At 38.4% G+C, this 13,981-nt stretch overlaps 1 protein-coding gene across 1 annotated transcript; it reads right to left on the bottom strand.

Moving 5' to 3' along the window:
• Nucleotides 1–311: 311 nt before the first annotated feature.
• On the bottom strand, nt 312–13,857 carry NDUFA8 (NADH:ubiquinone oxidoreductase subunit A8). The gene is made up of 4 exons (XM_044661503.1): nt 13,720–13,857; nt 9,344–9,507; nt 3,444–3,609; nt 312–581 (listed from the first exon to the last, which is right to left on the bottom strand). Exons 1-4 carry the CDS (start codon nt 13,768–13,770, stop codon nt 444–446), a joined length of 519 nt encoding a protein of 172 aa, XP_044517438.1. The 5' UTR covers nt 13,771–13,857; the 3' UTR covers nt 312–443.
• Nucleotides 13,858–13,981: the final 124 nt, after the last annotated feature.

Below are 13,981 nucleotides of genomic sequence, written 5' to 3'. Positions count from 1 at the left end.
GAGAGTCAGGCCTAGAGACGGGAGGTCCTAGGTTCAAATCCAGCCTCAGACACTTCCCAGCTGTGTGACCCTGGGCAAGTCACTTGACCCCCATTGCCTACCCTTACCACTCTTCCACCAAGGAGCCAATACATAGAAGTTAAGGGTTTAAAAAAAATTAAAAAAAAATTAAAAAAAAAAAAAAAAAACAACAGTGGAATTGCTCGTTGACTATGGGAGGGGGAAGGGAAAGAACATGAATCATGTAACCACGGAAAAATATTTCAAATTAATTAATTAATTAGAAAAAAATCAATGCCAAGCCACATAAATTAGGTTTTCTTTTTTTATTTTCCTGGAAAGGACCTGCTGGTCCTGCAGACAAGCTGGACAGGAGTCTTAATTCTGTACTTGTTGCTTGAGGCTGTGTTTGAGCTTGAGCTCCTTAAATATAGATTCTTCTTCTACCAGCTCCAGAAAAAGAGTCGGCTACCATGTTTTGCAGGCTTCAAGTCTCCCTCATAAACAGGATTTGGCTTTGGTCTTGGTCTAGAATGATAGGGATTCTCTGGTAGAGGTCGATCTGTGTTCACTTTTGTAACCTGGAAAGGGAAGGAAGAGAAGCAGATGCAGTTTTAAGAAATAGGTATGCAGTAGGAGGCACTTCCATTTCTATTAGGCTTTAAAAATTACAAAATAGTTTCTTCACAACAATCCCCTGAAGCAGTTGCCACAGAAAAGGTAACTGAGGTTGTGACTAGCCCACGGTCATCCAAGCAGTCATTGTGGGAGCCAGATGTGAACAAGAGTTTCTCTCGACTAAGAGCTTTGCTCAGACTATCAGAAGTGACAGACCCTCAGAGATGATCAAAACTGACCTCCATATTAAATAGACCAAAAAACTGAATCCCAAAGAAATGAAATGAATTTTCCATGAATACACAATAGATATTCAAAAAAAGTCTTGAACCCAGGTATTCTGACTCTAAACTAGTACATTCTCTACCACAACAGGCTGTCTCTGGGGAAAACTACTGATTTTCCTCTTGACTTCTCTATCCTCTTTCTAATCCCACTCCTAGTTTAAGTCCTTGTGAACATCGTAGTGTGCTGGCTCCTGGGAGACTTGCACATGAAGTCTGAAGATGTGGGATGGAAATCCAACTCTACCAACCTACTACCTACCTGTTGGCCCCTTAGGCTGGTGACTTCCCTGATCTGATCTTCAGTTTGTCCTCAGGATAATAATACTCTAACCTACCCAAGAAGGGATTTGGGGAAGAAAGCACTGTGTAAACTACAATGCAACACTGAACTGAGAGCGATTATTAGAATAGTTTTACGTATAGGATTTCTATACCATATTTAACTGGTCACAGAGCCAAGGAGATGGAGAACCTTCCCAAAGTATGCCCCATCTTAAGATTGAGCTGTAGAGCTATACAAGACTTAAAGGCCATCTAGCCTACTCCTTCATTTTTCAGATGAGGGACTGAGGCTTAGAGAGGCTGAGTGGCTTGTCCAAGGTCACACTGATAGCATTCCTACAAAGTGCAGAGATGATATACTCAAAAACTAAGAAGCAACTGAAAAACACCAACATTGCAAAATGGTAAGAATCATATAATGCATTCTAAAGTATGTGACGAGCAAAAATGACTCTTTAATCATACCCCATAAAATGAGATGTTTGCCCTGTTTTATACCATGGATATGTTCCAGAAAATCTGGGATCAATCATAGTTTCATATAATTGTAAAATCTTAAGAGATTTTTATTTATAAGAGATAGATTAATTATATGTTATTTATTAGAGAAGATTCTCCATAAGGAAAAGGTATGGATAGTATGACATGTATTCTAGATTTTAGGGAGAACTCATTTTTTAAAGTTTATAAGTATGATCCACATACTAAAATTATACAGGGGAAATGATTGGCATAAGAAACTCTTAAGAATGAAATTCTAGAGACCCAGAGAGAAAATTCCAATGAGGAAGAAAAAGCATGATATAGCTATGTCGATGTATAGGGAACTCAACCAACTTGAAGTTTTAAAAGACATACTGAAGAGGGGCAGCTGGGTAGCTCAGTGGATTGAGAGCTAGGCCTAGAGACGGGAGGTCCTAGGTTCAAATCCGGCCTCAGACACTTCCCAGCTGTGTGACCCTGGGCAAGTCACTTGACCCCCATTGCCTACCCTTACCAACTCTTCCACCTATAAGTCAATACACAGAAGTTAAGGGTTTAAAAAATTAAAAAAAAAGAAAGAAAGAAAAGACATACTGAAGAGAGAGAGGCAAGGGAAGAGGATAGGGAAAGAACACAAAAGCATTACATGGTCCTATAAGAATACAGTCCAGAGCGCTAAATCTAAAATAAATAAATAAAACATGAGGACACTGAAATGAAAGCTTAAGACGATAAAAATAAGTTATGAAAAACCCACATTGACAGAAAAGAGACAACTGTCCAGAGATAAGGAGGCAAAAGTCTTCCTATGCTCTGCCCTGATCAGACCACATCTGGAATATTATGTTTGGTTCGGGCCACCAGACTTAGGAAGGACATTGATGAACTCATCTGAGGTTTATACCATGAGGCTAACACTGAAAGATCTACAGAAGAGAAGATTGGGGGGGAATGGGGTAGAGGGTTTACGATAGTTGCTTCTAAGGATGTAAAGAATGTCATAGGGGGCTTAGCCCCAGAAGACAATGTGTGGAAAGTTTTAAAAATGCAAATTTAAGCTTGATATAAGGAAAAGCTTTCCAATGATCAGGAATAGGCTGATCCAGGCAACAGTAAGTCCACATACAATGGCTGGATAAGCTGTGGTTGGGTATATTTTAGAAGGAATTCTTTCTGAAGTATCAGTAAAGCTAGATGTCCACTTAGGTCCTGAAATTCATTATAGGAAAAGACCCTTAGACTAGCAAATATTACAGCTAGAAGTGATTCTGAAAACACGTGATGGAACTAGAAGGCATTTTTGAATATGTAGTATAGAGTATTAGGATTCATTTAATCTAACTCCCTCATTTTTCAGAATGGTAAACTGAGTCTCAGCAAAAGTGATTTGCTAGTAATCCCCAAGTTTTCTGAATTTCCATATAATAAGCTATTATTTTTCCTACTGACATATCATAATCTTACCCATGCCTTACTAATGTTTCATTTTTCTTTCCTTTCTCTCTTACCTCTGCCCCACTCCTCCCAAATGAAATGATTTGAAAGCAAGCACTCTAGGAAGGGATCTTTCTATAAAACAAAATTCTTCTTTAAATGTGAGTAATCACCCACTTGATTTTCAATTTTGCACACCTGGATTTCAGGAAGTCCACCATATTTACAAAGTGCCAATTAAAGGCTCAATAAGCATATTCCCCCACTTCTGTTCAAGTTGGTCCTCCTGCTTTTACCCAACGATTGGTTCAAAAATAAGGTAAACTACAAGTCTTTTACCTTTGATAGTTCTCCCAAGTCAGGGCGTACCCATCCTAGTTTTTCCAGAACACAGCTGTCAAATTTTGCCTGTTCCTTGCGACATCGGCGAAGCTCTTGAAGTTCAGAATAGTCAATACAGGTCCAATACTCAGTAAAAGGCTCAGCACAGTGTAACTTTATACTCCTGAAAGGCAGGAACTAGGAAGTTAGCTTATTGGGAAGCAAAAAGGGGAGAAAAATGATAAGTATGTGAAAAAGTATGGAGGCAACATAATGAAACAGAAAGAAGACTGCATTTGATATCAGACAACTTGGGTTCAAAGTCTGGCTCTGTTATTTGTGTGTTCACTAATCGTGTAACTGTAATCTGTGGGAATATCACTTAATTTCTATGAAATTCAATTTCCTCATCTGTAAAACTAAGTGGGGGATGGGCGGTAGGTGACATGTAAGGTCCTTTTCAATTCTAAATTCTATGATTAATGATGGCATTCTAGGATAAAACTCAAAACCCTCTTCTATCAGTCTTCCACACAAGTGTCAAATTGATGCTCCAAAAGCAGAGATCTGACTATATCCCTTTCCTGCTTAGGAAACTCCAATAGTTTCAAACAATGTCTTTTTTTTTTTTTTAAAACCCCTACCTTCCGTCTTGGAGTCAATACTGTGTATTGGCTCCAAGGCAGCAGAGTGGTAAGGATGGGCAATGGGGGTCTAGTGACTTGCCCAGGGTCACACGGCTGGGAAGTGGCTTAGGCCAGATTTGAACCTAGGACCTCCCATCTCTAGGCCTGGCTCTCAATCCACTGAGCTACCCAGCTGCCCCCCAAACAATGTCTTTTTTAAAAAAAGAAAAATTTATTACTTTGCAACCTAAATCCTTCACAATTTGGTTCTAGCCTCCAGTTCCAGGCTTACTACACATTAAATATCCTTCACACATTTTCTGCTCTCACCATACTGACCTAAACAACATTGTTTTCTATCTCCACGTCTCTACACAGACCTGGAATAAATGACTTCTATACCTCTCCTTCACAGGACTCCCTAGTTTCTTTCACAACTACTCTAAAAGTGCGATCTCCTACAAAGGATCTGTCTATTTGCCTTCCCCATTCATCTCCACAACTGATTCTGTTTTTACTAATCTGTGAACATGTCATCCTTCCCAACAGAACAGAAACTATTTCATTTTTGGTTTTGTATCCTTAATGTACTGCTTGGAACCCAGAAGACACTGAATTAATGTTTATTAGATAAATCAATGAGATAAAAGTAGTAGGTAATAATACAACAATAATAGTAATGATGATGATGATGATGATGATGATCCTGATGTGTATATATGTATCAAATTTTATTTCCAAAATACTTTATATACATTATCTCAATGCTAGATCAAAAGACACCTACAAGGGAGATAGTGCAAATATCATTACCTTTTTTTTAAATGAAGAAACAAAGAATCAAAAGAAGTGAAGAGATTAAAACGCAGACCTGATTCCAAATCTAACACTCTTTCTATTATGTGATACTTCTGTGCAGTAAAACTTAGATTGTGCAGCAAGGTCTATTATTGGAAAGATGCCCAAGGACCAGAAAATTGGACTAAAAGGCCACAGAGAAGTTAAAACATCTATCACAGAATTAAGGCCCTAAATCTCTCTCAGAAGGAGCCTATTTATACCTGATACAAGTCAATTCAAATAGATATAGTTAATCTGGTTCCTAAAACCAGAGCAGATTAGAAATAGCAAATTAAGAAGCAAAAGGAGGGAGTGCAGAGAACAGTAGCAGTGGCAGGCAAGTCAAGAGTAGCAAGAAACAATGATGACCACGAGAGAGAAGACTGTAATATTACAAAAAAAATACTATAAGAAGTCAAAGTACAAAATCACTTTATTTTACAGAATGTTGTATCAACTGATATACATTATAACAGCTGTGTATCATCAAGAAAAAGTTATGTTACATTAAGTCCTCTCTATTTATAAGAAAATGTATACTTAATTTTAGAGATTTCCACATAAAAGAAGGAAAACTGTTTTGATGCTTAAAAGTTTAGACCACTGAAAAAGTCTCTAATGTAAATCCCCTTCGATCTACTCCTCCCCACCCCTACCCACTCCCCATCCTATTCTATTCCTAATAATACTAGATATACAAGGTGTTGGCTGTAGGAAATAAGACAGTATTATTAGCTGGTCCTAGAAAAATTTAAGTGTTAGACTTGCATGCATTCGATTGCAAGTCCCATTGACATCGAAGCACCTCAAACTCAACATGTCCACTCTCTGCATTCATTAATTAAATCTTCAGCTCTATCATTCACTTACTCTCAGTCAACAAGCATTTGTTACGTATCTACAACTCCAAGGCTACTATCAACTATGAGCCAAGCTGCTGTGCTAAGTGCTAGAGATACAAGGAAAGGTAAAAGCCTGCTCTCAAGGAGCTGAATCTAAAGAAGGAAACAACATGAAACAAAATCTAGAAATTAATGCACATGTGTATATATAGATAAATGTTTATCTATTACATACGTGTAATATACAAACTTTATATAGAATAAACTGGAGATCATCAATAGAAGAAAGGCACTAACATTAAGGGAGCCTGGGAAACCATTCCTGTAGAAGCTGTGAACACAGATTATCTTGCTCCAGGAATAGCAAAGGAGGCCAGAGTTGTGAGGAGAGGGCCAGGTGATAAAGCAATTTGAAAACCAAACAGAAGATTTCGTATTTGATCCTGGGGGGTGACAAAGAGCCACTGAAGTTTACTGAATAGGGAAGTGACACGGTCAGACCTATTCTTTAGAAAGATCAATTTGACAGCTGAGTGGAGGATGGACTAAAGGGGGGAAAGACTTGAGATTCTCTCTTGTTTATAACCTAGGGTTATCTTCCATTCTGCCCTTTCATTTCCCTTTCAAGAATAATCAATTAACAATTTATTGGCATAGCTTACAATCATTCCCTCTTTATTCCTACTACCATTACCTTAGTAAAAGACCTCATGACACCCACAGAGACTACTGCAATAACTCACATTTAATTTGCATAGACTCTACAGATGAGGAAACTGAGACTTAGAAATATTAAGTGAATTGCCTTTGGTCACACTGCTACCAAGTAGGTAGCTGTCAAAGGTGGGATGTGAACATTTCCTACCTCTAAGTCCAGCTTAGTCGGAGCATATTGCCTTTCCTAACAACTAGGGCCTCCTAAAAGGTCTCCCTACCTTCATTCTCTCTCCAATCCATTCTTTTTACTGCTACAAAAATAATTCTTAAACAGAGATGTAGTCATGTCACTCTTATGCTCAAAAATCTTTAGTGTGACTTCCTATTGCCAAATGAGTAAATTCAGAAATTTAGCTGGCAGGCAAAACTGATTCACAGTATCTCAGAACTGGAACGGACCATACCTGAACAAGAAGCATTTACCTATAGCATATCTCACAAGCATGGCACCATTCTAAATTTTTAAGCTCTAATACTTTTCTTTTCTTTTCAACATTTGCTTTGTCTTAGAATCAATACTAAGTATTAATTCCAAAGCAGAAGGGGTATTGAAAGCTAGGCAATTGAGGTGAAGTAACTTGTCCAGGGTCACACAGCTAGGAAGTGTCTGAGGACAGATTTGAATAGGACCTTCTATTTCTAAGCCTGGCTCTCTATCCATTGAGCCACCTAAACTGTGCCTTGAACCCTCTTTCTTATTCTATTTCCTTACACGCACCCAAATGAAGCTATTCTCTTATATTCTGAACCCACCCTTGGCATTCTACCTGACATGATGCTTTGTACTACTGAGTTAATAAATTTTTAATTGAATTGTTGAATATAATATGAGGTCAAACTTTAAAGGGAAGCAAATTTATTTCTTAAGAACAACTTCCAATTGAAATGGCAAGGAGACTAGAGGCTCTTGGGAGTTACTCTAATTAGGGATCAAGGGCACCCTTAGAGTGTGGCTATCAGGTTTCTATCTTATGTAACCAGTTAAATGAAAGTATAATGTAGGATTTGATTATATTGTGCTTCTTATTTATTTTTAACTTATTTCAATGAACAAAACTTGCCTTGTAGCCCTCATACTTCCCCCAATGACCAGGAAAGAAAACAAATTCCTTGTAAGAAATATGCAGTCAAAAAAAAATCCAGTTATAATATATTCATGACTTTTTAACAGAACAAATTTAATAGAAGGTGTACCTCTACCCAGTATGTTGATAATGGTAGAAGTCAATTCAGGGTAACTCTGAAAAGGAACACTAGTGTTTTTGTTGTTTTTTTTTTTAAATCCAGGAATGTATAATACAGTGGAAAGAGTACTGCACCTTTAAGAATCAGGACACCAGGTTCACATTCTGGTTCTGCCACTAATTACTGCGGCCTCAGTTTCTTTACTTGTAAAATGAGAAGGCTGCACAAAATAGTCTAAAGTTCCTTCTAGTACTAATATTCTATAGTTCCATGATTTAGGACAGTTTTAATCGGTCTCCGAAGGTTATTCGTGACTTCAAGCTCATCCCTGTCACCTTAAAATCTATACAACCTAATCCAGCCTCTGACATTTTCAGGATTAATGGCATTCTCCCAAGAAAGATTTCAGGCACCAAAGGACAAAGCTGAGAAACTTTTACTAAAGGAACATGGTATACCTAAACCTTAAGAAATTACTATGTCAAGAACCTCTTTTAAGAAAATAAAGACCATCCATTTCTATAGTGATTTTTAGAGTTTTCCCTAAATTAATTCCAGCAGATCTTATTATATGTGTCTCACAAATGAATGTGATATAGTAGGAAAAGCCATTGAATTAGTCAAGAGAACTAGGTTTGAGTCATGACCAAATTATTTATCTAGGCCATAGTTGCTTCATTGATAAGACAGAATACTTGTACTACACACTTCCAGAGCTGTAGTAATGAAAGATTTTGTAAATGAATAAGTCTAAATGAGAAATAAGCTACTATTTATATATGGTAAGCTAGTGTAATATTATTAGCTAAATAATAATTCCACATTATTATAAAGGGCACAGACAGTACAAATGGAAAATACATACTGTGTTTTCCCTCTGAAGTTCCTCACCTATTTTAAAATTTGTCACTATAGCTGCCTTTTCTGAGTGTTTTGCCAATGTGCATCAGGGCAACTTTAAAGTCTTATTTTACATTATTATCTTCTATAAATAATACCTTTTAGCTAAACTGACATTCTATCTCTCAGCTCTATGGATTTATACAAACTACTCCTAAAGCTTAAAAATGCATTATTCTCTTCATTTCTAGCATAAGTTTTAGACTTAAGAGTGAGAGGAACTAAGTTCAAACCCTACTCTGCTGTACATTCTTAGAGAAGTTGTTTAACCTCTCAGTCTTGGCTTTCTTCTGTGTGAAATAACAGGGTTGCACCAGATCAGTGGTATCAAACTCATATTGAAATGGGGGCCACTAAACATAAGGATTCCTGCAGGGAAATTAACTTAGAAAACTTCAAATTAATATTATCTAATGCCTATTTTATTTTTATTTATTTTATTAAATATTTTCCAAATATATTTTCATCAGGTTCAGAATGCAGAGCAGTGCTGCAGCTGGCCTCTGCCTAGATAACTTATAAAGTACTTTATATCTCTTAAGTCTATGATCCTTTTATCTTCCTTTAGGGTTTGCTCAGGTGTCATATCTTCTATACCTTTCCTGACTCCTCCACTGCTAATTGGTCCTGTCTCAAATCATTTTGTGTTTTTTACCCCGAGTATAATATAAGTCTTTGGAATGCAGGGTCTATTTTGTCTTTGTATCCCCAGCACCTACTATAATGCTTTTCATATAGTAGGCATTTTGTAGAATTAAATAAAAGTGATGCCGTCAGCACAAAGATATTTACATAGGGAAATCCTTACCTGAAGAACTCCAGAGCACACTGATTGACAAGTTTCCCTTCATCTAAACATTGCCTTGGGTCCTTCTCTTCCCAACGGCAAAGCATAAATTCTTTATTGACTTTATCACACTGAGCGCCATAATGATGGGCTGCAGCTTTTAGCACAGCAGAACTGACACTCACCTGCAGGAAAAGTTTTAGAAGAATCACATATTTGTGGATAAAAACAAGTTCTTTAATCATATTCATGCTATTTGGATGTAAGCTTTTTGAGAAAATGAATGTTTTGCCATCTTATCTTAATAACTGTGTCAATCAGAATATAAATTGTCTCCAAATATAGGCAACAGCCCTAAAAGACCTCTTTAAAAGGAGAAATATTTATAGAAATAATTACAAGAAAACTAAAATAGAAATTATGTATATATTTGCTGTGGAAAAAAAGAAGGTAAGGAAAAAAATGTAGATTGCCAAGATGGTCAAATAATGCCATGTTCCTAAGGAAAAGATTCTAGTCTCTGAAGTTTGCACAGAAAATAATCAGCATCATCAACAAATTCAGATTCATATTAAGAAAAAAAAAATTGGTAGAAGCACAACTGCAAATTCCAAATTGGACCAATGCCTTTTACTCTGAAAGACAAAGGTCAGGAAGATAAAAGCCAAAAATATAACAGAATTGTCTGCCACACTCTTTTCATATGAGCCAGATTTGGTGGGGGAGAGAAAAATGATATTTATATTTGGGATCAAAACAATCAATCAATAAGCATTTAAATGCCTACTATGTGCCACTATACTAAACATTGGGGATACAAAAAGAAACAAAAGACAATCTATGCCCTCGAGGAGCTTACAATCTAATGAGGAAGATACCATGCAAACAAGTATAAACAAAGCAAGCTATATATTGGATAAATAAGAAATAATAAAATGTCCAGGGCCAAGAGATGAAGTGTCTTTCAAGAATAGCCAGGAGATCAGTGTCACTGGATTGAAAAGTTATGTGTCAGGGAAGTAGAAAAGTAATGTGTCAGTAGAAGACGACTGAAAAATGGGAGAAGGAAAGGTTATGAAGGGCTCTGAATGCCAAATTGAGCATTTTGTATTTGACTCTGGGGGCAATAGGAAGCCAATGGAATTTACTGAGTAGGTAGTGACATAATCAAACCTTTGCTTAAGGAAAATCATTTTAGTAGCTGAATGGAGGATAGACAGGAATGGGAAGAGACTTGAGATAGGCAGACCCACCAACTGTAATAATCAAGATAAAAAGTAATAAGGATACTAGAGTGGTTAATGAGGTAGGTACTAGAGTGGTGGCATTATCAGAGGAGAGGGGGCATATATGGAGGCATACATGACAGATGTTGCAATGCTGCAATTGACAGGCCTTGGCAACAGATTGGTTTGGGGAGGGTTAGGGGGAAAAGAAACTGTCAGATAGAGTGAGTAGTCCAGGATGACTCCCTAGGTTACAATCCTGAGGGACTAGGAGGATGGAGCTGCTTGCTACAGTAACAAAGAAAATAGGAGCAGGGAAAGTTTTAGGAGAAAAGAAGTTCCATTTTGAACATATTGAGTTTAAGACATCTACTAGACCTCTAGTTTGAGATGTCTGAAAAGCAGGTGGAGGGTCTGCAGAGAGTTTGGGCTAGATAGACATTAGTATAAAGATGGTAATTAAATCCATGGGAGCTATGAAATCACCAAGGAAAACAATAAAGAGGGAGAAGAGAGGAGGGTCCAGGACTTTATCCCCAGTCCAGAATTTATCTCAGAACCTAGAGAACACAGACAACACTCCAACAAACATTTGTTGAATTGAAAGTCATTAATAGTTGTTTTCCTACTATCCTCACACAATTATTCAGTACCTTTTCTCAGAAATTCTTATTGGATGAAAAGTCTTTAAATATTTCACAAGTACCACTTTCCTTCTCATAATCACAATATCACTTCACAGTTAGATGGCACTTTTAAGATTTTAGAAAACACTACCCTACCAACCATCTTCTGAAATAGACAGCACAGCTCTCTTCATCTTATTGACAGAGGTACAGATGGGGAAAATTGAGGGTTGGAAACCTTAAGTGCCCTATTTAAAGTAATCACATTGCTAGTAAGTGTTAAGAGTTTGGACTCAAACCCAAGTCTGATCACCAAGCCCTGCAGGGTTAAAAAGCAGGTCATTTATTTCCTACTTGTGCTACTCTGGGCAAATTACCCAATCCTCACTGCCTAGCCCTTACCACTCTTCTATCTTTGAACCAATACTTAGTATCAATTCTAAGACGGAAGGTAAGGTTTTTTTTTTTTTCCCTCAAAGTAGGTCATTTATTAATGTACTTATTTCACTTAAAGGCACACTGTATGCAGAGCATAGGGTTAGGTGACCGGAGAAATACAAAATTTAAATAGACAGATTGCTTTCCTCACAATCCTTTACAGTATAACATACCTGGCCTCAAATTCAGGCTTTACCTAATAACCCATTTGCCCTTAATCTCAGCAACTCTCTGAAGATATAAATTGAAGAAAAGGTATAGACCAACATTGACAGAGGGAGTTTCCTCACCTAAGAGTTCCTCTATTAATGAAATCACAGGTCTAGTTCCTATCCACATTCCTAAAAAAACAGAACTAAATATAACCAAAAACAAACAAAAATTCTTTCATTCATGCCAAAAAATTTCACTTTCCACAACCTTAAAAAAGTAGGTGACGTCAAGAAGCATTTATTTCAAGTGATGGTTTGTATTTTTATTCAAATATTGATTTTTTTCAGTCACCTTTAATTCTAAATATTCTTTCCTTCCTCTCCCCTCCCCCACCAACTAATCCAATGAGCCATCTCTTCTAACAAAAAAATTTTTTTAAAGAAATAAAGTTTAGCAAAACTGAACAACAGATTTAGTCATATGATTTTCAAGTCTTGCTTAGAACATACATCCTGGCTCTGGCTCTGATATTTAATTAAGATATTTGTTGAATTAACCAAAGGAATACTGACAGAGTTCTCCTAACTCCCATTCTGGGATTCTTTCTTCTCCAACATAGTACAGGCAAGGTCAGGCTGTCATCTGTGGCAGCCAGAAATAGAACCATAATGCCCAGGTCTTTCGGCCCAACTTTTGCTATTGGCTACTAACACAGGTGACATCTACTGAGTCTGAGGTCTTTGTCAACTGCCCAAAAGTAAAAGGGTTCTCCTGATGCTATGCATAGACACCCTATCAACTTCTAGACATAGAAACATCTGACTGCCAACAGCCTACGAGAGAGAAAATAGGATGATTGGTGATAGTGCCTCTTGCTAACAGTGAGTCTTCCCCAGGGTTCCCAATTAGGGGCTTGTGCTATGTCTTTAAAAGAATAGGAAAGTCTGGCAGGGATCAGAGGCTTTTGACTTAGAGAGAAGAGGTGGAAAGAAAAGGGTCCAAGGGTACTGGGGAACATTCTTGGTGGGAAATGAGAAGGGATAGGAAGGTTTCAACTCTAGTAGAGAGTCAAAGGAAAGATGAACAGGGAAGAAGAGGTCAACAATTACTTGTTGAGGGAGTGAATGGAGGTTGGGAAGCTTGCCCTATAGGGACAGCCACTGCTGCCCCCATGAAATAGATAATTTGTTATGGGTCTACAAATCAGGCTCCCAAAGAGTGATCATCAGAAAATAAAAGTAGGGATATGGGGAAGTTAGGCCCCAGGAGAGTTCTCAAGGCCTTTTTAGACAGTAGCTGTATGATGAGGGAGGATTCTTTGGAGTGGTCTGTACAGAGAAAAGGAGAGGTAACTAGCATGCAAATATGAATGGAAAGAAAACAGAGGTGGAGGGGTGACTGAGAAGAGAATGTGTGGGTAAAGATGCTAGTAGAAACGGGGTGCTAAGATCCAGAATATAGAGATCAATATGAAAAGAATGTAGAGGGAAAGCTAAGAAGAAAGGAGAGGGTGAATGGGAAGAGAATACAGTGGTTGCTGGAAACAAAAAAGGAGTGACTGAATATGGAATGAAAGGTGCCTAGGAAAGAATATGGGTGACTAGAAAGAGAATTCTGGTATGATTAGGGAGAGAAGGGTGGGTGGCTAGAAAGTGAAGAGGGGTAACTAGGAAGAGAATGGGGTGAAAGGAAAGAGAAAGCTGCAATGACTAGGAAAGGAATGCGGGGATAATTAGAAAGAGAATACGAATGTCTGGAAAGAAATGCGGGGTGACAGGGAAGAGAATTCAGGGAGGCTGAGAAAAGAATCCTGGGGTAGAAGGAAAAGGGGTGGGACGGCTGGACGGCCTACGAGAGGGTTCCTGGGCACGCTCAGAGGAGCCAGGCCCGGAAGGTGCAGGGCCGGGGCTCGGATGCCCTCTCTGTCAGTTGCTCACTGAGAGCAGGATCTCACCTCCTGTACGTTGAGCTCGTCCAAGGTGGGCAACTCCACCACACCTGGCATGGCGGCGGCAGTGACAAGGGACGGGCTCCAAAGCGGCCCAGTTTCACCGGGCTCTCCTTGAACTCCCCTTTCCTGAACTCCGCTACCGGGTCGCACCGCAATGGCGCATGCGCAGATGCAGGATCTAGACCAGGCCGCCACTCTGCCCAAGAGCAAGAGCTGTACGCAAGCGCAATGGAACGTTGACTTCTCGGAGCGACAGGGCATGCGT

The sequence above is a fragment of the Gracilinanus agilis genome, chromosome 2 (genome assembly GCF_016433145.1).
Source record: "Gracilinanus agilis isolate LMUSP501 chromosome 2, AgileGrace, whole genome shotgun sequence".
Classification (NCBI taxonomy): Eukaryota; Metazoa; Chordata; class Mammalia; order Didelphimorphia; family Didelphidae; genus Gracilinanus; species Gracilinanus agilis.
This window is presented reverse-complemented; position numbering and strand designations above follow the sequence as displayed.

Bases quoted from the DNA above. Each gene is read 5' to 3' on its own strand.
- NDUFA8 (XM_044661503.1), bottom strand. From the start codon at position 13,770: ATGCCAGGTGTGGTGGAGTTGCCCACCTTGGACGAGCTCAACGTACAG. The intron at 3,610-9,343 runs GTAAGGATTTCC...CCTGCCTTTCAG, and splicing joins TGTGCTCTGGAGTTCTTCAG to GAGTATAAAGTTACACTGTG. The intron at 582-3,443 runs GTAAAAGACTTG...TTCCCTTTCCAG, and splicing joins ACTTGGGAGAACTATCAAAG to GTTACAAAAGTGAACACAGA.